The sequence below is a fragment of the Cyclopterus lumpus genome, chromosome 24 (genome assembly GCF_009769545.1).
Source record: "Cyclopterus lumpus isolate fCycLum1 chromosome 24, fCycLum1.pri, whole genome shotgun sequence".
NCBI lineage: Eukaryota > Metazoa > Chordata > Actinopteri > Perciformes > Cyclopteridae > Cyclopterus > Cyclopterus lumpus.
The window spans coordinates 20877501-20902613 of NC_046989.1; the positions used below are offsets into that span (position 1 = coordinate 20877501).

At 42.3% G+C, this 25113-nt stretch overlaps 1 protein-coding gene across 7 annotated transcripts; it reads left to right on the forward strand.

The window, feature by feature from the left end:
- The first annotated feature begins 967 nt into the window (after positions 1 to 967).
- Positions 968 to 24053, forward strand: mcm9 (minichromosome maintenance 9 homologous recombination repair factor). Of its 7 annotated transcripts, none has more exons than XM_034527504.1 (15): positions 968 to 1116; positions 1766 to 1954; positions 4609 to 4753; positions 5373 to 5479; positions 5854 to 6060; positions 6288 to 6369; positions 6647 to 6847; positions 6959 to 7084; positions 7459 to 7578; positions 7752 to 7926; positions 11682 to 11884; positions 16169 to 16372; positions 17823 to 17905; positions 20804 to 20949; positions 22265 to 24053. In XM_034527504.1, the coding sequence occupies exons 1-15, from the start codon at positions 985 to 987 to the stop codon at positions 23907 to 23909; spliced, it is 3765 nt and encodes a 1254-aa protein (XP_034383395.1). In that variant the 5' UTR covers positions 968 to 984; the 3' UTR covers positions 23910 to 24053. The 7 variants fall into 7 exon arrangements, 6 of the variants coding, with proteins under 6 accessions (XP_034383395.1, XP_034383399.1, XP_034383400.1 ...); XM_034527507.1 differs by having other exon boundaries at positions 972 to 1046; XM_034527506.1 differs by having other exon boundaries at positions 991 to 1173.
- The last annotated feature ends 1060 nt before the right edge of the window (positions 24054 to 25113 follow it).

Sequence of the window (25113 nt, forward strand, 5' to 3'; positions counted from 1 at the left end):
AACCTCCTTCTCATTTCCATCAACTCCAACATGGGGCGGGACCCACACAAAATGAACCATCATTCGCATTTGATGGATTCTGAATGGTGATTGTAGTTCCTCATACACTAAATCTTCTCTGCTTCTAGAGTTGCAAAATGTCAAATGTGTTAGCACTGGACATACGTCTAATGTGATTACCACTCTCTCTGGTCTGACATCCTCTACCCACTGTAATGCAATAACTATTCCCACCAACTCACATGTAAACACAGATAAGTCATCACTAAGTCTTTTCCCACACTCATACTGGAATTCTGGGATTACTGCTGCTGTTCTACCACTGTTAGGTTCTTTAGATCCATCTGTATATATTTGTATATAATTGTGGTAATTCCCCCTGATGTATGACTTGACGATCTGACAGTTTCCCGCAGACTCATCTCTCACCAGTTCAAGGAAGCCAATATTAACTTCAGGCTGTGGCAGTAACCATGGAGGAACAGCTGGAAGAGCCACTGCTGGAGAACACCTCCTATCCAACACCTAATTCCCTAACCTTCTTCTTAGCAACCCAACCAAAGCTCTTTGTTGGGGTTCCCAGGTGCGCTAACGTGTGCCACACCACATACACACTACATTCGTCTTCTTCTTAGAGGTTTATTGGCAGTTACTAATTGGTGAATTACCACCACCAACTGGGATGAAGTGTGGATCAGGATGCCCGGTACTTGTATTTAACCATTTAATAATAATAACCATCATTTAATGACATCTGTGTTGACTGCCACCAGGTAACTCTGTTACACTTACTTCAGGCATTGGCCTAATGCAGAATCGTTATGGGAAGATATTACAAGCTTTATAACTGATACAATGTAAAACGTATCGTTTGTCTTCAAATAAACTGTAGATGGCAACGATACGCCTTGGCTGCGTCTAGGCTGCCGCAGAGTGAGTAGAAGAAGAACGTAAGCCCCGCCCCGTTCCGAGTTGTGCCCGCGCATGTTTACATCTGAAGGAGAAGCAGGTTCCCAACGACGGGAACAAGCTCCGGACACCTTACGGTGTGGGACCGCTTCTGTTTGGATCAACGGGGCAGTTTTATTGAAGGAACATTTAACTGACGTCACTGTGGTAAATAGTCTGTGTGGCTAACTTAAAGACGGTTAACTACACCCATCCGTAGCTAACGTAAGGTCATTTACCACCGGCTGTACTAATTGGAGACAGCCGATTACGCGTGCATTATTATTTGTATTTGACCACCGTGATTGCATCAAAGTTCGATATTTGAACTGTAGGTTATACAAGTGAAACAAAAAGCTAAACGTTGAATAGCTCTTCATTTGTTACTCTGGTAAAGCAGCCTGTCGTTGTTACTGGACCCTTGTCAACAAATAATGTAAGCATGGTGGGTTTTCTAAAGTTATACAGTTAACGATGAGCCAGTCCTGCGCAGAATCGCTTTCGTGAGGTTATCCTTGCATGACTTCAGAGTTGACGTCATGCACACGTATGATCAAATGAATTCACTTGTGAGAATCCAGTTGGACACAAATCCAACCGGCATGCGTTGTGGTGATCGATTTTGCAGGACTGGCTCATCGCGAACGAGCCTAATGTTTGTGTCAATGGAGTCCAGCACAAGAGATCTCTATGTATAATTATTCTTGACATGGTCATATTGCTATCAAACAGAAATATGTTGTAAATGCGGTTGAGCTGCTTTAACTCTGACTCTATAAATGTGAAACCTTGACCTTGTTAATGTCTAATCTTCCAGGTGTTGGGATCACACCACTTCACTATGTTGATGAGCCCTGATCAGGAGGCCCTGATTGGCCGGGTGTTTGACACCTATCTGAAAGATCATCATCATGGGGACATTCACCAGCTCATTGCAGATACTAATGAAGAGACCCATCGCCCTGTGGTTGTTAATGCCATGACTTTGTTTGAAGCCAATATGGAGGTAATGACATCACAATTCGAAACACAATATACTGTATTCTAAATAGATAGAAATAAGACAGTTTTGGAAAACTAACCTTCTGACAGTTTTACATGCATACACACACACACACACACACACACATACACACACAGTCAGGGCCCTAAGTATTTGGACTGTGACCATTTGTACAGTCATCCCCATTTTCAGAGGCTCTACAGTAATTGGACAATTGTCTTACAAATGGTTTAATGAGCTGTGGCTTCTTCCCTCATTATTTTTAAACATGCAATCGTACAACCTCTTTTAAAGAAACCTAAGCTTGATCCTTATGTTGTTTCCAATTTTAGGCCAATTTCAAAACTTCCATTTTTATCAAAAGTTTTAGAAAAAGTGGTTTCAACACGGCTCCTAGCTTTTATAAATCATAATACTATATTTGAGAAATTTCAGTCAGGTTTTAGAGCACTTGATAGCACAGAAACTGCCCTCCTCAAGGTAACTGTAAGATTCGTGTTCAAAGCTCCGGGTCCCGTGGCCGCAGGAAATTCAGTGGAGAGTTCCTCCTTTCTGGCCCCACGATCGTGAACGCTACATGAGTATTATCTTTGCCATTAAATATTGTTAAACTTTAACTCGATGCCGTCCTCTAACGGACGGCATCACATGACTCCAGTCCTGGCCTCTAACAGAAGGCATCACATGACTCCAGTCCTGGCCTCTAACAGAAGGCATCACATGACTCCAGTCCTGGCCTCTAACAGACGGCTTCACATGACTCCAGTCCTGGCCTCTAACAGACGGCTTCACATGACTCCAGTCCTGGCCTCTAACAGACGGCTTCACATGACTCCAGTCCTGGCCTCTAACAGACGGCTTCACATGACTCCAGTCCTGGCCTCTAACAGACGGCTTCACATGACTCCAGTCCTGGCCTCTCTCCACTGGCTCCCTGTTCGTTTTAGAATTGATTTTAACATTTTGCTGCTCACTTTTAAAGCACGCCTGGGTCTGGCCCCAAGCTACATCAATGAAATGTTAGCCCCATATGAGCCAGCTCGCAGCCTTAGATCCTCCGGTGGCACCCTTCAAGGTCCTTCAAGGCCCTTCAAGGCCCTTCAAGGCCCTTCTGGCCGTTCCAAAGTCAAGGCTTAAATCAAAGGGAGAACGTGCTTTTGCCATCAGAGCCCCTCGACTTTGGAACGACCTACCTGAGGGGATAAGACTTAACATCAATACAAGTAAACATTTCAGAAAATACACGAGGCAATGAACACAATAATGGAATAGAAAATTACAAATACAAAATAAAGCAGAACAGACAAACTAAAATAGGGGAACCAAAGAACTGCATAAAGGGACGACATCACTTAAAAGCAGTTCTATAAAAATGGGTTTTAAGAAGTGATTTAAAAGAAGCTACTGATTCTGCTAGTTTTTACCTTGCCTATATGTAGAGCACTTTGTAAACTCTGTTTTTAAAGGTGCTATATAAATAATTTTTTTATTATTATTATTATTATTATTTCATGACAAAATAAGCAGATAAAAAGCGCCTGAAGATGATTCAACATGTTTAATCTGCATTTGGTAACTGGTCCAGGGAACTCTCGGCATGAGGACCAAAGAGGTGTTAATGCAAGTGAAAGACGCTATTAAAAGGCTTTCAAACTACACCAACCTGTCAGGCAGGTAGCAGAAACATTAAGATTGACCAAATCAACAGTTTGGTACATTCCTAAAAAGAAGGAATGTACTGGCAACCTCAACACCAAACACCAAAAGGCCCGAAAGACCACGGAAGACATGTAAAGAAGACGTAGCAGAATTATTTCCTTGGTGAAGAAAAATACCCTCATAACATGAATACTGAGGTCCAGAATACTCTAAAGGAGGTAGGCGTGTCATTTTCATAGTCTACAATCCAGAGATGTCTTTGTGAATCTGAATGCAGAAGGTTTACAACAAGGTGCAAACTACTGAGAACACTGAAGAAAGAAGAAGAAAGACATTTACACTTGTATTGATCCCCGTGGGGAAATTCTTCTCTGCTTTTGACCCAAAGAGCAGGAAAGAGGCTTCAGGAGGCCTGGAAAAGCATCTCAAGGGAGGAAACTCAGCATTTGATGATGACTATGTGTGGAAGACTTCAGGCAATCCTTTACTGCAAAGGATTTCCTCCAAGTATTAATTAATATTTGTCCAATTACTCACTAATTTGTAAAAATGGCTGTAATTCTGAAACGGTTAATGCCATATTTTAGTTATATCCATTGAAATAAAGCTTAAAGTCTACACTTCAACCTCATAATGACTGCTTAATTAAAAATCCATTGCAGTCATGTAAACAGGCAAAATAAGAAAAATTGGGTCACAGACCAAATACTTATGGCCCTGACTACATGCATACACAAATACTAAGTTCCATAAGTATTTGGAACTGAAGCAGGGAATATTTGGTTGGATACGTACACTTACTGGCTAATTTATTAGGTACAACTTGCTTGTACCACGTTGGACCCCCCTTTGCCTTCAGAACTGCCTTTATTCATGCGTGCGTGCGTGCGTGCGTGCGTGCGTGTTGCAATCGGCTTTAGTAGAAGTGGTTACGGATAATGAATGAATACATTTACAGTATATACTTACGTTAGCTAAATCCATGTTATCTCTAACAGGTTGGGGATTATTTCAACGCCTATCCGCATGATGTCCTGGCTCTATTTGATAAAGTGTTACACAGAACAGCACTTGAGTTATCCCGTTGTGGAGGACAAAGACCAACAGAGAGAATGACACACACTCTTCATGCCCGCATTACAGGTCAGACAGCCAACTGGGAATGATGGTCAGATGTTGCCTAGAGCTTGTCTTCTGAGATGTTTCGTACATTTCTCCTCTCTTCTGCTCTTAAGTATGTCATTTATGGGTTAAGTAATAAGGTCTTCTCTCTAGTCTACTAAAGACATGACTAGCTGGTAGCTGTTGGTTTTCATGGATAAAGCATGATCCTTTAAAATGCCCAAACCTGCAAAATGAGAGGTTATTCAGTTAGCTGGATTGTGACAAAGACATTTAAAGGTTAATCTAAACATGAGCAATACATCCTTAATCCAAAAATACCTCATTTTAAATGGGAACATGAGAATTCATGAAAAGCAGTGATCACATTGTGTTGTCAACGTTGTCTTTTCTAGATAGAGGACAGTAGAGAAATGAAAATGCAAAAGGTTCTTGGCCTGACGTCAAACTGTGATCATGTGCACACTGTGTGTGTATTGTTTATTTAGTTGTTTTCTTTGTACTGATATGTGTGTTGCGCCTGGCTTGTGTCAACTGTATATAAATACAGTCTGACGTTGCACCGATAGTTATCACGGTGATAAAACTGTTGGATACAATTCACTTCTGGTTTTGTTTATTGACTCGTTTATGTGCCCAGGTCTTCCAGTGTGTCCAGAGCTGACCAGAGACACCATTCCCAGGTCCCGAGATATAGGACACTTTCTGTCTGTCACTGGTACTGTCATACGCACCAGTGTTGCCAAGGTAACATCATGGCAGGAATCAGTTCATCCATTCACACATACCCTGATGACAAGGTGCCACCTGCCCATCAGAACTAATGGGTGATGAGATGCAGACATAAATTAACCAGCTGACTGACTCTTTAATAAGTGAATATAGCCAATGGGCTGTGAGTCAGTTCAATGCAGGATTGCAGCTGGGTGTCCCCCCTCTGTCTAGAGTCGTGAGAGGTGCTGTGGTAGCTAGCATGGCGCTTTATTACAACAGTAATGCACACGTGTATATACTGTACGTAGGTGAGAGGATGAGTGGAAATAACCTAAATTAGTTTCCGCACAATATCTTCATGTTTTTGTTTTGAGTTCTACTAAGAATTTTTAATCTACCTTTCATAGGTTTTGGAATACGAGCGCGATTACAGGTGCGCAAAGTGTCGTCATGTATTCACGGTGCAGGCTGATTTTGACCAGTTCTACGTCTTCGTCCCACCGGCGGTCTGCCCTAATCCTGATGACTGTAATTCGTACAAGTTCAGTTGTCTGTCTAGAGGATCTGAGCCTGCTGCCTGCAGGGACTTCCAGGAGATCAAGATACAAGAACAGGTGTGTGTGTGTTCTTTTCTTAGTTTTTGTGAGTACACTAGCTACATCATTCTGGATTTACTGGAGGGATTTAAGAGACTTATTAGAGCAGCCTGATAATAAGGAGTTGCAGTAATCCAGTAAGTAACAAACACATGAACCAGTTTTTCTGCATCTTTTTGAGACGAGATGTCTAACTTTTGGTCAGTGTAAATCTCTCTCTCCCTTCCCCTCCCTTTGCCACATAGGTGCAGAGGCTGTCAGTGGGCAGTATTCCTCGCGCTATGCTGGTGGTTCTGGAGGACGACCTTGTTGACCGTTGTAAATCTGGTAAGAACTGTAAATGGCAAGCTTTGCAGTAACACATTGACTGCCACTGATGAGTCACATCATCAACAGAGCAGAGACGGAACATTCAACTGATATAGTTTCTACTTTTCCACTACAACAGTGTGTTTAGTTGACTAAGACGACTAAAGTAAAAGTAACAACATAACCTCCAGGTACTATATGCAGGTGTTGTGGGACAAAGCATTGTTGCAGCATGAAGGCTGAAAGGAAATGAGAAACCAAGGTGAAACGGTACCTGTTTACGGGGTTCTTCTAGGAGATGATGTGACTGTTTATGGGGTGATGTGCCAGCGCTGGAAGCCCTTCTTTAATGGCACTCGTTGTGATGTGGAACTGGTCCTCAAAGCTAACAACATAGAAGTGAACAACCACCAGGCTGCTGCTTCTCGTCTCATTAAGGATGTTCAGGAAGAGTTTGAAGACTTCTGGAATAACTACAAATATGATCCCATAGCTGGTGGGTAGGAATGGCCTCATACAATTAAAAACTCCATATATATATATATAATTATTTTTAAAAATCTAATTTGTATTTGTTTTTTTAAAATTCCCCTTTCTCTTTCTATAGGTAGAAACCAGATCTTGCTGAGCCTGTGCCCACAGGTATTTGGCATGTTTGTGATTAAGCTGGCGGTTGCCATGGTGTTGGCTGGTGGGGTGCAGAGAGTAGATTCTTCTGGAACCAAGATCAGGGGTATTTCTCTGTCGTATTTCTCATGTGTTTAAAGTAAGGATAAATATCAATAACCAGAGAGTTTACATATCTATAATGCAATATACTGCATTGTCAGGTCACAGGTAGTACTGCTACAATGATTTGTTTAAGTTCTTGGCGATATAAGGCTCTGCATCAGCTACTTAGAGACCATACCTATATGCCCATGCTGCCACTCAATGACAACAAGATGTGGGCCATACCTGAAATGGCCTTGAGCTCCACTCTGTCCCTGTGCAGTGACACTGACCCCTCCTCCCCCCCTCCTCCCCCCCCCCCCCCCTATGGAAACTGTGGCAAATGTTTTCTCTATGCTGGATTATGTTTCTATGACCTCATCTGTTCCTCTTTAGGGGAGTGTCATATGTTGCTGGTTGGAGACCCAGGCACAGGGAAGTCTCAGTTCTTAAAATATGCAGCTAAAATCATGCCTCGCTCTGTACTCACAGCTGGAATTGGATCAACAAGTGCAGGTAGAGTGTGTTCTGTCGGCTCTCATGTCAGTTTAGCCATTTATCAGGAATTTTGCATCAACAGCTTGATGTTCTCATGTAAAGAATTGAACATGCTTAGATATAAACATATACAATCACTTCATGTTTTACTGGATGAACTGAATTTATTGACCCAATGTTATTTGTTGAAGGACTGACCGTAGCAGCGGTGAAAGACGGAGGTGATTGGCATCTGGAGGCAGGAGCCCTGGTTCTGTCAGATGGTGGTTTGTGCTGCATTGATGAATTCAACAATATCAAGGAACACGATCGCATCAGCATCCATGAAGCTATGGAACAACAGTCTATTAGTGTGGCCAAAGCTGGGTAGGACAGCCATGCACACACGTCCACATGCTCTTAAAATTCCACTGACATGCATCTAGTTTTAATGGCGGTTCAATTCTCTGCTCTGCTAGTCCATTTCGATGTGTCCTTCACCCCAAATTGCTCCCGTAGCTGTGCCTATGGTATATGTATGTTGTATGAATGTTACTTATTCCTGATAGGCACCTTGCATGGTAGCCCCTGGCATCAGTGTATGAATGGGTGTGAATGGGTGAATGACCTGGAGTTTTAAAACAATTTAAGATTTAACAATTCTAGAAAAGCACTCTAGAACGTCTTTGAAAATAGCAATGTCATTGCTGCCCATCAACAGATTAGACAAAGCAAAGATATGGTGGTAACCCAAAAAGAATGCAACTGCTTTTGTATGGCGTTTTTGGTGTGTGTGTTCTAAATGGCATGGGAGAATTGGCCAATTTCGTTAAAGTTGTGTGTAAAATCTGTAATGACAAGTGTCACAAAGAAAGACTCCCAAGACTGTTCTTCTGAACGGCTGCTTTCATAGTGAACTACTCAAAGCTGTGTAAAACCTGTACTGACACTTCTACACAAGAAGGTTGATAGGTTACTAGAACATGCATAGGTCCCTAATGCATTGAGCTGCCTCGGTAACCAGATGATCATCATGCTTTTGTGTATTCTTGCACCTATCTTAGTTAATTGGCTATTTTATAACTATTTAGAGTGCACAGACCCAGCATAAGGTGAAATATTTTGGTATATCACAATGCAACCTTTTAATGGGACAGGTATGTGGAGTAAGACCTAATCAGATATGTACCTGGTGGACCTTTTTCATTAGTGAATTCATATCCAGACTTTGTGAACCATATACCGTACTATGAAAATGCCACTCATTACAGGACTTCAGAACAAGTCTCACACCAGAGCAGCGGCAAGCTGTCCATGGGCAGTGAAACAAATACTATCACTGGCTGGAAAGTATATAAGCAGAAAAGGAGAACAGTGCAGTGCAAGCGTTCACAAAGCGGACCGGTTCCAAATTCTGCCCCAGCAAACATAATACTGGACAAAATAGTCAAAATGGTTCAAAACTTAATTCATAAGATTGATTGACATTCTAAATATTTTTGATCAACTACTTGCAGAAACATTGCATGCAATCACTTCATTTTGTGAATCTATATTCATCTATACATACTTAGCTGACAGTTTCTTCACCTCCAAGATGTTATGGTCTACAGTGTAGAACGCTGAACTAAGGTCGAGAAGTACTAAAACAGAGCGATCGCCTGCATCAGAAGACATGAACATGTCATTAGAAACCTTCAGAAGGGCGGTTTCCAAAACCTGACATAGTGTGCGTCTCCAATGCAGCAGTAAGTTGGTCGGACAAAATCTTCTCTGAGATCTTGATTGAAAAGACAGTTTTGATATGGATTAATACTGGACCTAATAGCCATTACCTTATCAATAAAAAAGGAAAGGAGCTTGTTAAAATCATCAATGAAAGAACATGGTAATGTAGAGAGTGGCAATTACATTTATTGTGGCGAAATAAAATCTTTGGATTTATTTTAGGAAAGTTGCAAGTAAGCAGTCCGATCTTCCTTTGCATTGAAGAATCTCTGATCTCTTTGAGATATGTGCAATGCGCAGTGGCTTTCCATAACCGCTCTGTCCTGCAACACTTCATCTCGTGGTGCAGACTGTCATTCACGGAGAAGTGTTAGATAGCCCTAGTCCTATTCTTTAAGGTGCTGCTTTGTCCAGCAACATTAGAGCAATGTTCATTAAATGACTATTCAAAACTTAACATTGAGATTTGTGTTATTACAGCAAAAGTGCATTGAGAACTGTAATAATACGGGAGACGCAATGTTCGTTTAAGACACAAGGGATCCACATTTACAGAGAGATCAAAGAACATTTGATGAACACAACGGATATGATACATATCTAAACCTAGAGAGAAAACAAGGTCCAAGGTATAACCACCCTCTGAATGGCATCGGAAACATGTTGCTCCAAATTGAAAGATTCAGTAATATTAAGAAATTCAGTAGCTTCATAATTTTTGGTGTCATTGATGTGCACATTAAAAAAATCCCAAACCAATAACACTTGATCCAGCTCATAGAGGTCAGTGAACTCAGATAAAAACTGACCTGCTGGACCAGGAGGTCGATAAATTCGAACACAATGAAACATATTTAGCCGACCCACTTTAGTCAGCTATAGTTCAAAGTAGTAAAAGGCTTGGTGCTCTCCAAGCGGTAAGAACACTGATTCTTCCAGACCACAGCGAGACCTCCAACAAGGCCTGATAAGCAGAGTCCTAATTTGGGGTAGGATCTCTAGGCACCTCACGATATGCTTCGATTCTGATTTAGAGAGTTAAGATGCGATTATAAATGATTATTGATTCTTCTTGACGCATCAACAGTCCATGATTTTGTTTTCTCACTGACTACCTGCTATTTTTCAAACACTGCATATTTGTAATGATTCGTAATTTTATTAATTTAATATTTGTAACAAATGGAAGAGATGTGTCAACTGGAGGGTTACATTTCCAGGCATTGCAAAGAGAACCAACAAGAAAATAAATACAATTGTGCCTATAACAGAATCCTCATAGTAACAACTAAAGATTCAGCATGTTCTGAATCATTTGACATAGCAAGCTGCCCTTATTCACAAATATATACAATGTAGGCCAAACCAACAAATCCTCCTGTTATAGGCAATGAACATTCAGCTCTCGTACACAAATAACGCTTTCTGAAACATTTGGTAAAAAAAGTGCTCGGTTACGATTCCAGAAGATTCTGTAGCAACGGATGTGACGCGTAGCATGTTACTCCAATCCTACCCGCTGTCCTCATTGACGCCCTGACTTTTGCTGTGGTTTGGTTGTAGAGTATTGCTGTGTTTGCAAAAATGTCGAGATGGATGTTGTATCTCGCTTCCAAAGTGTGTAACATAGCGCCAAAGCTCTGATTATGGGTAAAAATCCTTAGCAGAAAAAGCAATCTCTGTGATTTTGCTTTGCCCTCTCCAGGTGCCAGTGGGACTGGATCCATATTAGTATTGGCTAGTTCTTAGCCTAGCTTATGAAATAAACACGACGCAGAAGTTTCTTTTCATTGCTTCGAGACAGGATGTGTCAGATACTTTTTTTTATATTAGGTAGGTGAAAAGGGCAGTCCTTGAAATTTGTCTTGGCCATGTAGAATAACTTCAGTTTTGTCTGAGTTTAACATCAGGAAGTTGCAGGTCATCCAGGTTTGTATGTCTCTTAAATGCTTAAAGTTTAGTGAGCTGGTTGGTTTTGTCTGACTTGATCGATAGATATAATTTGGTATCGGCTGCATAACAATGAAAGCGATGGAAGCATATAAAAGGTATATAGAATTGGTTCAAGCACAGAACCTTGTCGAACTCTGTGATTAATTTAGGTTATTAGATGACTCTAAATTGCCTGTAGGTGGGAATGTGCGCATGAATGGTTGTCTGTCTCTTTGTGTCAGCCCTGCGACAGTACAGGACGAACACGGCCTCTGCCCAATGTCAGCTGGGATCGGCTCCAGCGACCCTGAATAGGATAAGTGGTTACATATAATGAATTGGATGGATAATTAACATACTGATTCATTATTCTTTCCTCTTGTTTTTATTTGCATATTTGGTATTGAAGTAATCCAAAAGAAACAAAGTATGAATTTATGAGTTTATAATGTATCCTGCTCTACATTGTCTCCTCTTTCCAGGATGGTGTGTAAGCTGAATACTAGAACCAGCATCCTGGCAGCTGCCAACCCTAAAGGCCAGTACGATCCCAACGAGCCACTGTCTGTGAATGTGGCTCTGGCCAGCCCTTTGCTGAGTCGCTTTGACCTGGTTCTAGTTCTGCTGGACACCAGAAATGCAGAGTGGGACCACATCATCTCCTCTTTCATTCTGGAGGACAGAGGTAGAGGATAATCTTTTATTTTTATTTAGAAAACAACTGTTAAAAGCAAAACGAGTTATTTATGAATATTGTAGTGATTGTTATTGTGTTATTTATTACAATGTGATGAGCCATTTCTACAAAACCATCCCAGGTAAATTACTATATAACTATTTCAGCAAATGGCTAATATTTTTTTTAAATGCAGTGTGAAAAATGTTTGGAAGCTTCATTCATGACACTGACATTTGAATTCTAAATCAACATTGGAATGCTGCCCAGTGTTTTCTTTTGTATGACTATATAGTTTGGGTTCTAAGGTAGGTTCATTTTCTCGATTTTACATTTCTTAAATTCACCTTTTTAAGGCACTTGCATATGACACACACCAATGTGTCATATACCAACATTTGCAACAATCTCTGCTCTTTATATAAGGAGGCACTGATTGTCCTGAGGCACAAATGTTGAAGTCCGATTTTTGAAGTTCTCCAAATCTTTTGTGAAAACATATCTTTACTCATGTAGAGGAACAGTTTTGGTGCTTGAAATTGGTTTACCAAAGTCTTAGGTTCACAACAGTAGTGGAATATATGAATGAAATAGTAGGTAAATGTTCCACCAATATGGTTGTTTGTCACTCTACTTTCACCAAATGTTAGATGGATTGACATAAAATGGGACTGAGAAATTACTTCATACTACAAATCAAGCAGTTTTCTTTTTTGTTCTTTTTTTATTCAAACAAAATATTTACCATACATGTTTTTCAAGAAGCGTTTTCAGAACAATAACAAACTATGTACTATGTATTTATTTATCAGCGATGGGCACAGGAAGATGACTGCAGATGGGCACGAGCTGTGCGGAGTGGCTTGCCACAGAGCTCAGCAGTCAGCAGAACTGCTTACTTAATTTTTAAAGATTTAGTTTGACACAATTAACACCATTGTTTCACCGTCTGTCTCCTACATTATCATGCTTTTCTGCTGATTGTTGTAATAAGTTCCTTACCTTTTTCATTGATAAGGTAAAAGCTATTAGGTCTGGTATTCACCCAACTGTAGCTCCTCCCATTCTCCCACTGGATGTTATACCATAATCTATTTCAGAAAGTTCTACCAAATATCGGCCCTGCTGTAACGAATAATTCCTCGTTGTCTACAGGAAGTGTTCCCTCCTATTTTAAACCTGCCACTATCCAGCCGTTATAAAAATAAATAAGTTGCCTGCGGAACAAAACCGACTGAGGACCAAAATGACAACAGACATGTCTGTGATGTTCCAGCATCTCAAGCACCAAACTTACTCCTGAACTGTCAGCATCCTTCAGCATTAGGATTCATCCATCCATCCATTTTCAATACCGCTTATCCTCATTAGGGTCGCGGGGGTGCTGGAGCCTATCCCAGCTGACATAGGGCGAAGGCAGGGGTCAATTCAATTCAATTCAGTTTAATTTTATATAGCCCAATATCACAAATTATGAATTTGCCTCAAAGGGCTTTACAATCTGCACACATACGACATCCCTGACCTTTGACCTCACATCGAATCAGGAAAAACTCCCAAATAATAGAAAAAATCCTTTTACGTGGGAAAAAGTGGAAAAACCTTCAGGAGAGCAACAGAGGAGGATCCCTCTCCCCAGATGGACAGAAGAATAGATGTCATGTGTACAGAAAGAACAGTTACTTAAGTGTTACATAAACACATTCAATGAATATGACAGAAATGTATGAATGATGAGTTGTAGGCATGGACCACAATCCAGACCTCCACAATCCATGAAACGGAAGACTGTAGAGAGGAAGGGGGAGGAGGGGGCACATCAGCAGGGCCATGGCAGGAGGCATCAGACACCTCCAGGTCCAATGGACCCTATGAGACGTGAAGTCACAACGTCTCCGGGGAGGAAGCAGAGTTAATAAGGTGCAATGGAGAGATGTAAATTCATCCATAAGGAGAGAGAGAAGAGGAGATAGGTGCTCAGTGTATCCTAAAACATCCCCCAGCAGCCTATAAGCCTATAGCAGCATATCAAGGGGCTGGACCAGGGCAAACCTGATTCAGCCCTAACTATAAGGGCTATTAAAGAGGAAAGTCTATTCAAGTTAAAAAAATATATTACACAGTATTCCTGTGTTATCAAGCCCAATTACTTAATACATTGAATCAATTCAATTTGATAACATTTTATAACAAACATTAGTTGAGTTGTTAACAACCCCAATAACTTATTTGCCAACTGTAGCCTAAATATACCCTACCCTTGTTTTTCTCCCACAACGCTGTAAAAGGGGATCACCTTCCTAACTGAGAAGCAATCTCAAACTGCTGTTTTGAGAATGAGTTGCCAACTCTTTTTGTAACAAAATAAATGAAAACCCATTCATGGAAAGTTGTGATGTAGGATGTTTTTTTCTTTAAGCATATTCAAATAGCATAATTGACCTCATTTGATTAATGTTGTTAACTTTAATAGAGGTGAGGCAATATACCTCACCTCTAGTGAGTGGCTCAGACTTTCGTATATCTTTCTATATGTGGCTCTCAGGGAAAGAAAGTTTGCTGTAGACCATGACATCTTGATTGAGAGGCTACTGTCGGCATATCTGGCACAGCGTTGGAGTGATTTTCATCTTACCTCGTTATCAGAAGTTTTGCTGTCTCTGAGAGACACCTTTCTACTGTCTTGTGGCTCGGTTCTGGGGCCGCTGTTATTTTCTTTATACTTGTTACCTTTGGGAAAGCTTATTTATACTTAGAACTTTGCTTATCATCTATATCAGTGGTCACCAACCTTTTTAAGCCCAAGATCCCTGACCTCTGCCATGGTGACAGGCAAGATCTACCTATTGAGGCGTTGAGAGAAACAGACTGTCCAGACTTTACAACTTGAAGATTTTTATTTGGCCTCATTGTAATTGAATGAAATCAAACACTTTGGTCCAGCTTTCAACTGGATGTGACCAAGAACACACTAAATGACTTAATTTCAGTGCACCATAAAGAGTAAATTGTTTGTTAACCGCACACAATGTGAACAAGAAAAAACACATTTGCAATGAGCAGGCTGGATGAAGTCCCAATATTAATGTTGTATTTATCAACTGAAGCTACAACACTGACAACATGCTCAGTCAGTTACTAATGTAAGTTCAGTTCAGCTCTGTGTCCTCTGTTCTGTGAGCTGTCTGTGAGCTTGTAGCTGGGCTCATAAGCACAGACAGCCAGTCTAAGCCCTTATAACAGTGGTTCTCAAACTTTTTCTCTGCGCAAATTATTTTTGTGGGGCATGAACAATCTGTGCAAAAAATAACTAATATTTGGCAAAGAATAGCTTATTGTGGCTGCAATTAACCTGTTTCGCACTGAATATCCCTTCTAGATAATAACAATAAGGTGCAACCTGTGAAAAACTAAACAAGTTCAAATATTTGGCAATAAAGAGTTTTACACTGAAGCTAATGTTTCACACTTGGACACACAGGACATCCAGGCGTGCATGGTTTTAAGACCGGTTTTACTGAAAGCACAGGAATACATTGAGATCAGCAACGTAACTGCATGCTGCAGGCTGTCGACTACTGAATGATACAAGGGTCATGTTTTCCCTCGCTTTCTTCCCCAATGACCCCTGAGCTGACCCAAGTGCCTGCATGAGCTTTACTCATCGTAACCAAGCATTAATCTCACAAAATGTAAGCCTCCATTGCAGATACACACATGCCATTACATGAGAATATTAAAGGGGTCAATGTCCAGTTCCTGTTATTGTGTCCATTGTTAATGAGGGCCCCACACTAAAAACAACAATATGGTGCAACCTGTGAACTTGCTTCAAGACAGCATTGTTCTTGTATCTTAAAGGTCTGCCGTGTCCATCAGAATGCGGTGAGTGACACAGGGCGAGAGTCATGTAAACTGAAGTGCTTTGAGAAACTGGTTCTCCATCATCAAAAGCAACATCCCAGTCAGCCTGGACCATCACCAGTTTGCATACAGAGCCAACAGATTCACACAGGATGCCGTCTCCACTTAGCGCTGATTCAACGCTTCATTGGAAAACCTCAATATCAGCTTTGAATTAAAAAATACATACACTAAAAAACATCTTATTTATGAATATATATTTATTGAAACTAGCATAATGTTGATTCAGCACTAGGCTAATTATTATTAATATAGTTTTTGTTACGGCATGATGTATTGTGATTGTATTACATAACATCAGTAATGTAATGCTCTAGTATACATTTCAAAGGCTTCATGACGTGGTCAGTGCTCTTGTTTTGCTTTCAGGACTTCCTGCTGAATCTGCCAGCGTGTGGTCCATGGAGAAAATGAAGGCATACTTCAGTGTGATTAAACGCTTGCAGCCGCAGCTGTCTGAGGAGGCCAATATCATCTTGACACGTTACTACCAGCTACAGAGACGGAGTGATGGCCGTAACGCTGCCCGCACCACCATCCGCATGCTGGAGAGTCTAAGCAGACTGGCTGAAGGTGAGAAGGATCGAACTTTGACTTCATTTCAATACATCTCATTCATTTAAATCTTAAGGTCGTCAACGTCGAGTTGACCTATTGGTTGTGGTCCGTTCTCATACTTGCCCAATTATTAACAATTTTAAGTTGCCCTCAAAATAAAATCTGTTTTTGTAGGTAAGGTATAGAAAGTACACCAATATGAGTTTGCACTCTGGTATGAATGTTGACTATACGGTGCTGACTGGACCACCAGAGACCATCAGCTGCCGATGGAAATGGGGCGTTTTTCAGCTGATCGGCCGATCACATCTACACACGTGTTCTGCCACGATATGCTATTTTTTTTTCAAGGCCTTTACTTCAGGTGCTGCTTGTTTGTGGGTCTTTCCACCTTCACTTTTATCTGAAGTAAGTGAAAAGCATGCTCACTTGTGTTGAGATCAGGTGACAGACTGGGTTGTTTTCACAGTATGTTTTGGCTCATTATTCATCTTTACTGGGAAGCGGCGTCAGCATTTTCCTAAACACCTCAAAACTCATCCTACTACTATCAGCTTTGACATCATCAATGCCATAGCACTGCCTCCACCATGGTAACCAGATGATGTGGTTTGCGTCGGATCAATAGCCCTTCCTTTCCTTCTCTACACTTTTCTCTTCCCATCATTCTGGTACAAGTTCATCTTGTTTTCATTTTCCAAAGAACCTTCATCTAAAATTGATCAGGCTCATTCAGATGTTTTCTGGGCAAGTCAAATCTGTCCTTCCTGCTCTTTGGTGACTGAATGTTTTAAGACTTTCGCCGGACTAACCAAGATTCTTCCAGATTGGTGGAACGCCATATGCTTTCAAGCTTTCGTGAAGTTTGCTTTAGGTCGCGGGTCTGAGGGTTATACCAGGGAGCAAACCTCCTTTGCCTCACTGTCTTTTTCTTCAGTGGGGCTATCGAGTCATGTGTTATTCTCAGTGAGCCTGTAGCACTATCGACAATATGATCAATCTGGGACGGACTAAAGTTAGCACAGGAGTCCTCAGTCACATTGAGACGTGGTATTGAATCAAATGCAGAAGGAATCTCTTCTTTAAATTTAGCTACAGCTCTGTCAGTTAGACATCTGGTGTAGAAACTTTTGACTAACGGTGTACAAACGTTGGTAGTATATGAGGTTGTAACGTTTAAGTTATGAGGTAATGGTCTGATAAAAGAGGGTTCTGCGGAAAGACTATTACATGTTCTATTTTAATGCCATATGCAAGAACAAGGTTGAGGGTGTGGTTAAAACAGTGAGTGGGTTTCTGTACTGACAGAAGCCAATCAAATCTAATATTCAGATAGATTTTCTTTAAATGTAATTGCAAACATTATCTTCGGGAAAACCAAAATGCTAATAAATTGAGGTGTATAAATAGCTGAAAGCAGCAGAACCTCTTCCCACAAACAGGATTTTCTTTTTAAACCTTGCAGCCCACGCCAGGCTCATGTACAGACGGACAGTGACCATAGAGGATGCTGTCATGGCTGTCTCCGTCATGGAGTGTTCCATGCAGGTAAGAAGAAAAGAAAATTACGACTTTGCATACTACTTAGAATATTGATCACCAAAATATGTTTCTTAATATTAGTGTTGTAACTTACAATGCCAGTGATGTAATTATGTAACAATGTTATAGGTTCTTGTTACCCCGTGAATCTCCCCTAGTACAAAGATAATTCCCAGACAAGATAGCGTTCTGAACAAGTCTCTTTATTTGTTTAATGCTTTCTCTGGCCGTGCGCTCTCGGACTTCTTCCTGAGCGCACTGCTGGGTCTGGTTCCTCCGTTTCTCGTGTCTCGTCTGTCGCTTCAAGCAGACTGAGTCTCTGCTCTCCTCACTCGCTCCTTCATCCCTACTAGAGACACACACAAAAACGATCAAGTCTATTCAAGGCCAATTAAGGATCCGAGGCACCTTTCCAGGTCAGGTCGTTCAAGGTGCTGGTCCGCTTTGCAAATTCTGGAATGAAGTGCCTCTAGTAACCCGCCAGCCCCAGAAACTGCCTCACCTCTTGGGCCACAGGCAGGCTACAATAGCGGCAGTCTTGTCCACCTGAGGGCGCACCTGCTTACCTGCTCTCCACCCAAGTGGTACCCCAGATACCGTACCTCCCTCCGTCCAACTGCACACTTTCCTGGGGTTGGCGGTAAGCCCCGCCTGCCTCATGGACTCCAGTACCGCACCCACCCGCTGCACGTGCTGCCTAATTGGATGATTACATCATAGGCGGCAGCATATTCAATTCCATTCAGTTTTTGTATAGCCCAAAATTACAAATTTGCCTCAGAGGGCTTTACGATCTGTACACATAAACGACATCCCTGTCCCAGGACCTCACTTCGGATCAGGAAAAACTTTCACAGGCTTCAGGAGAGCAACAGAGGAGGATCCCTCTCCCCGGATGGACAGAAGCAATAGATGTCATGTGTACAGAATGAACAGCGTTACAGAGTTACAACACATTCAATGAATATGACAAATTATGAATAATGAGTAGTAGGCATGGACCACGATCCAGATTTCCACAATCCATGTAAACAGGAGGTAGAGAGGAGGGGCATCAGCAGGGCCACGGAGGCCGGCCCATTAGGTAGGAGGCGGGGCCAATGAGGAAGGAGGCTAGGCCCAGACCATGGCCTAGGGGCCAGATGCAGGAAGCTGGGGCAAGAAGTCAAGGGCAAGGTTCAGGAGCCAGGACCAACTCAAGCCCGCACCTCCAACACTCCTGCCCTTATGTTTAAGGGACCCCCGGTGGGTTGGGAAGGGTGCTGGGGTTGGAGGATCGGGGAACGGGGCAGGAGTACTGACCAGAAGCTGCGGTGGGAGGGCCTCCTCCGTGGGCTGGGCTTCGGCCGGGCTGAAGCCAATGTGCGACCACTGTCCTCTTGACCGCAGGGATGAACCCCCAGGTGGTCCTCCGCCAGGCTTATGGCGGTCTCCAGCAACGTGGGCCTGCCTCGGCCTGGAGTGCACCCAGGAACTGCCGGTTTTCCTCCGCCTGGTCTCTCTGTATTGTTGCGATCCTACCCAGCATCTGTCCCAACGCGATGATTGGCTAGGCCAGCAGATCCGGGTGTTGCTCCTCTCCTTCCATGTGCTCTTTAATTAAAGGGGCCCCACGTTGGGTGCCAGTGTAACAGGTTATTCTTGTTATCCCGTGAGTTTTCACCAGCACAAAGATACTTCGGAGACAAAATAGCATTCTCACCACGTCTCTTTATTTGTTGCTACAGTTAAACGCTTTCTCTGGGAGTGAAGTGCGCTCTCGTCCACGCCCCTGAGCGCACCCTACTGCGTCTTGTCTGCAGCTTTAGGCAGGATGTGACCCTGCTCTCCTCTCTCACTCCCTACTAGAGTTTATATATGGAGAGACACAAAAACCCAGATCATGTCCAGCTCAGACCAATCTTCCGGTACCTCTGCAGCTGAGCACAACCACCAGAAGTACAATATATACTGTATACTTGGATATACTGGTGTTTACAAGGCCCCTTAAAGGGCCCTTTGTACCCGCTTTCCTGTGTTGTTGATCTAATTTTATTCGTGGTAAAAAATATGCTATCAGTCAACACATAAAGTAATTTATTAAATTATCGAAAATTGGCTACTTGAATTTGAACAGGAAACAGATTGGTGATGTGTGTTGTTAACTGTGCTGAACATCTGTGCCAACAAAGACTGGAGACAGCACACGGTACAGTTTAAGTGTAACCAGCTCTCAGATACAAGCAGTAAGGCTCTCATCAGCTGCTCAGAGAAAGCCCTTCAACAAATCATTACAATCAGTGTTGTATCAACAACTAATGTTATAGTCAGAGTTTGTATGTGCTGTTTCATGTTTATGCTAATGACATGATGCTGAGACAGGATAACAACTAGGGAGTCAATGCAATATCAGCTTTATGGATGCAACCATTTCATACTATAGCACTTCTCATTTATGATTTTCATATGATTTTATTTATTTAAATAGATTTCTCTTTTAGCAGCCCATTTTGACTTTTTGGATCTACACCATGTGAAATTAGAGTATACTTGAATCTTTATGTAACAAATTCAGATTATTCATCTGGTGCAGTTCCTTTATGAAATGCAGTGAGACAATTCCCACACATTGTACTTGTGGCTCACTGCATCCAGACAGAGTGGCCTGGTTGAAGGTCACTGTGATGTACAGGATACATCACAGCTGGGAGTGGTCAAATGTACTACTGATCCAAACGGTCTTGCTGTGGTCAGAGGTTCAACCTGTAGACGCCACACAGAGTGACAGCAGAAATATTGAATTGATTAATATTCAACGAATTATTCTGATACATTTTGACATTGACACTTGTGACTATTAACCATTTGGCCCATTTTCTACCATGCTGCAGCAGTCTGAAACTATACGGTGCACTCATCTTTCAGGGCGGTGCTCTGCTGGGGAATGTGAATGCATTACTTACCTCATTCCCCGACAACCCCGGACAGCAGTATCAGATTCAGTGTCAGACATTACTGGAAGGGCTGAACCTGCCACTGCTCCTTCAGAAGGAGATGGACAGACAGACAAGGTGAGTAACTGATGGCTTTTGTTGAGTCTGTTAAAGTTTTGCCTCCCACATTTCAGCGAGAGTCACACATTCTCCACACCAGCGTATTATCACCGATTCAGAAATAATCTCAGTGGCGAGCAGGTCGTCCTTCAATCAGAGGATCAGCGGTTCGATCCCCGGCTTCGCTAGCCCATGTCCATGTGTCCTCGGGCAAGACCACAAAGACCAAAATTGCTCCCATAGCTGTGCCTACGGTGTGTGAATGTGTGTGAATGTTAGATAGTCCTGATGGGCCGGTGGCCCCTTGCATGATATCTCCTCGCATCAGTGTATGAATGATGTCATTTAGTGTTAAAGCACTTTTGAGTTGTTGGAAGACTAGAAACGCGATATACAAATACAGGACCATTTACCATTCCAAAACGCATATCGCATGATCACGTACACTAGGTATGAGCGTGCTGGTGTCTACTCTGCAGATGGTTAATTAGTTGCAGAAAATACCAAGAAGCAATGGTGTAAAGTAAGCCCAGAGATTTATTTGCTTGGACTGACAATGTTACTGGTAGTAACACATGAGTATAAGGTGGTCAAGGCAACGGAAAACATAGAGGTAGTTCTAAAGCAAAAGGTCACGTGATAGGGTCAAAGAATCGTGGAAGGATGCCAGCATTAGTGTTTTTGTTCCGTATGGTATGCGCCAGCCTTCTGGTATGTCATGTGACAAACAGCTGTTTCTATCTACGATGTAAAGATGTTCTCACATATGCGGAACAAATTCTGGAGTGCGAGTTTTACCTGGAAGGTTTTGGCAGTGCACCAGTTGTCAGCTATAGCGGCGCTGTAGTTGGTAATTATGGACTATGATTTGTGTCAAACTGTAAACGGACAGTTAAACTAAAGTCAGGTTTATCTGTGGAGTCACTTCAAACATTTAATTTATTTAGTCAGTCTGTATAATTATCAACAGGTCAGAGTCTGATGATGGAGCATTGCAGAATCAGAAATACTTTACCTTTTACAATACATACATTTGTGTTACTCATTTATTATTGACATGTCAGTATTTGAGTGCCTTAATTGTTCAAACTGTGACCCAAAAACGAGGTATGTACCAAACAGTGAACATTGTGTACCGTTACACCCCTACTGACAACCAATCAGAAGTGAGTACAAACTATGCGATCCTGGAGTTTTTTTCTCTTAATACTTTTGTGCGCAGTTCTAGTGTTACTTTTAAAGTTTTTTAAGTAGGTTTTGGATAATATAATGGAGCATGGATCAGGGTTTCCTCATGCCAAAGGAGTTCATCTGCATTTTCTTTGTTCAATAGGCTGAAGAGCAACACCTCACAGGCCTCCCGAGGCATTGACCCACCAAATGATCATTACCAACATCAACTCGGAGACACAAACTCCATCAACAAAACACACTGCCATGACATCACCAGTAACAAGAGTGATGTCACACTGGACAGTGGCTTGGACTGGTTCCACTCCATCTCTTCATCACTGTCGACAGATGGTACGGCCCCGTCCAAAATTGCATCAGCTCCAGAAAACCTCAATAGAAAACCAAACTTCAGTCGGTCAGACATGTCTACAGCAACCAAACTGCCAAGCTCTCCAACTAAGAAGGATGTTCTAAGTAACACTAGCCCATCATTAAACCATGTTGTTTTAAAACCGGTAGGAACTATTACATCTGCTTCACAAGAAGAAAACATGAAAGAAATAAGGTGTATAATCCAAAAGCAGATGAAGCAGTCTGAGGGACAGAACAATGAAAAACATCCAGAGTCGTCGGGGTGTGTGTTTCAAAAAGTCTCAAAGAATTTGAGAGAAAGAAGAAGGGAGCTGAATCATCAGCATGGAGAGAGGCTGTTGTCTGAAGATGAAAGTAAAGATGCAACTGATGTTTTGGACTCTCACACTAGCAGCTTGCTGTCTTCAGCTAAGAATAGCCCCTCAAATATCCTAATTCAGGATAACCTGCCCCGTGGCACAGGAAACAGATTTGAGGAGGCAGACAAGAGGGGCCAGACTGGAGCTAATAACATCAGTACTGTACTACAGGAAACGATGGTAGCAGAAGCTGAAACGGGTAAAGAGCTGCGTGCAAAGTTGTCGAGCCTTATATTCAAACCAAGGAAGATGAGGCCTTTAGTCCACAACCACAGTCTTAATGCCAGCTCAGCCGTAAGTGTAGAGTTCCAAACCCATTGTAACCCAGGCAGTAGAGATCCTCACACCTACACAGAAGGCAGAATGAGTGAACCAAAGCCAGTTGGTCATGATGACCCACCCAACCCGCTTACAGACATAGGGAAGAATAAAAGAAAGAGAAGACTGAACCAGTATCTAAATCTTTCGGAAGGCGGAAGCAGGAGGAAGCAGGTGAGCTGTGTCAGTGAGGTGGGAGATGGAAGATCTGAAGACACCAGTGATAAGAATAAAGTAAAACCAAACACTTTCATCAATGATTCAGCACCTTCCAAATCAAGCCACACTCAATCCACTGTGGCCTCTTCTACGCTGGTTAAACTCTCAAGATTCTCATTTACCTGCACAGCTGAAACTAAAGTGGAAACGAATCCTGCTACTAAAGTGGAAAAAAGGCCACTTAAAAGTGATGGTGCTGAACATTCAAGAGCTAATTCTAAAGACACGCGAGAGCAACTTTTAAGGAGCATAGTAAAGGATACAGAGTTTATACAGGGACATGGACAACGGGCACAGCTTTCTCATGCTTCAAACCAAAGTAATAGTGTAGACATGGCAAATGATGGTCCTCTTGCCCATCAAAGTAGTGGCAATCTGAAGAAGAGAAGGTGTTTTGAGCTGGGCCCTCCACCATGTAGTGTTGGTGCTCCAAAGGCTCCATTCTCAGGACTGCATCTGTTTGACTCTGATGAGTTAAGTAATGCTGTTCTTGACACTGACTGGAACCAAGAGGTTTCAAAGAAAGCCAAAATGTGAAACAATGGTCTACTTTCACAATTTGTATGTGGACAACAATGCAATCTGGTGTTGCTGTGTGGACAATCAATTGAGTTATTTCCCTGATGTATAATTGAGTTACCTTCTGTAGTCTGAAAATAAACCTGTTCAATTGTTTGAGAAGTTCAGGTGGAATTGTGTTTTCTTTATCTTCTTGTAGCTGAATAGGCTTGAGGGACTGAGCTACAGCAGTAGTGGATCTCAGGCAAATTAATAAGCTACATGACAAGCGGCTTTATACTTGGTCTAAAAACATATCAATGTTTTGTCATAAAGAGAAACTTTCCGGGTCTAACTTATTTAGTCTACAAAGTCTATATCACTGAATTGTGTAATAATAATAATGCATTTAATTTATATAGCGCTTTTCATAATACTCAAAGACACTTCACATAATTAAAACATCCTAAAAGCTAAAAATAAATAAATAAGAATAGCTAAAATACAGGTAAAACAAATAAATAGGGACTTTTGAGTCGCTCGGAAACAAAAAAAGAAACAATCACACATTAAAAGCAGTTCTGAACAGGTGGGTTTTGATTTGGGATTTGAATAAGGAAAGGTCAGTGCAGTCTCTGATGGGTTTGGGGAGAGAGTTCCAGAGGGAGGGGGCAGATATGGAGAAGGTCTGTCCCCCCACGTCCGGTGCTTGGTCCTATAGGGGATGGACAGGAGATCATCAGAGGAGATGGAGTGTGGTGGTGGAGCAGGTCTGAGGTAGGAGGGGGCCTGATGGAGTGTGGTGGTGGAGCAGGTCTATGAGGTAGGAGGGGGCCTGATGGAGTGTGGTGGTGGAGCAGGTCTGAGGTAGGAGGGGGCCTGATGGAGTGTGGTGGTGGAGCAGGTCTGAGGTAGGAGGGGGCCTGATGGAGTGTGGTGGTGGAGCAGGTCTATGAGGTAGGAGGGGGCCTGATGGAGTGTGGTGGTGGAGCAGGTCTGAGGTAGGAGGGGGCCTGATGGAGTGTGGTGGTGGAGCAGGTCTGTGAGGTAGGAGGGGGCCTGATGGAGTGTGGTGGTGGAGCAGGTCTGTGAGGTAGGAGGGGGCCTGATGGAGTGTGGTGGTGGAGCAGGTCTATGAGGTAGGAGGGGGCCTGATGGAGTGTGGTGGTGGAGCAGGTCTGAGGTAGGAGGGGGCCTGATGGAGTGTGGTGGTGGAGCAGGTCTGTGAGGTAGGAGGGGGCCT

Coding starts and splice junctions, on each gene's coding strand:
- mcm9 (XM_034527504.1), top strand. CDS start 985: ATGTTTACATCTGAAGGAGAAGCAGGTTCCCAACGACGGGAACAAGCT. Junction 6,061..6,287: donor AGATCAAGATACAAGAACAG/GTGTGTGTGTGT, acceptor TTTGCCACATAG/GTGCAGAGGCTGTCAGTGGG. Junction 7,579..7,751: donor AATTGGATCAACAAGTGCAG/GTAGAGTGTGTT, acceptor TATTTGTTGAAG/GACTGACCGTAGCAGCGGTG.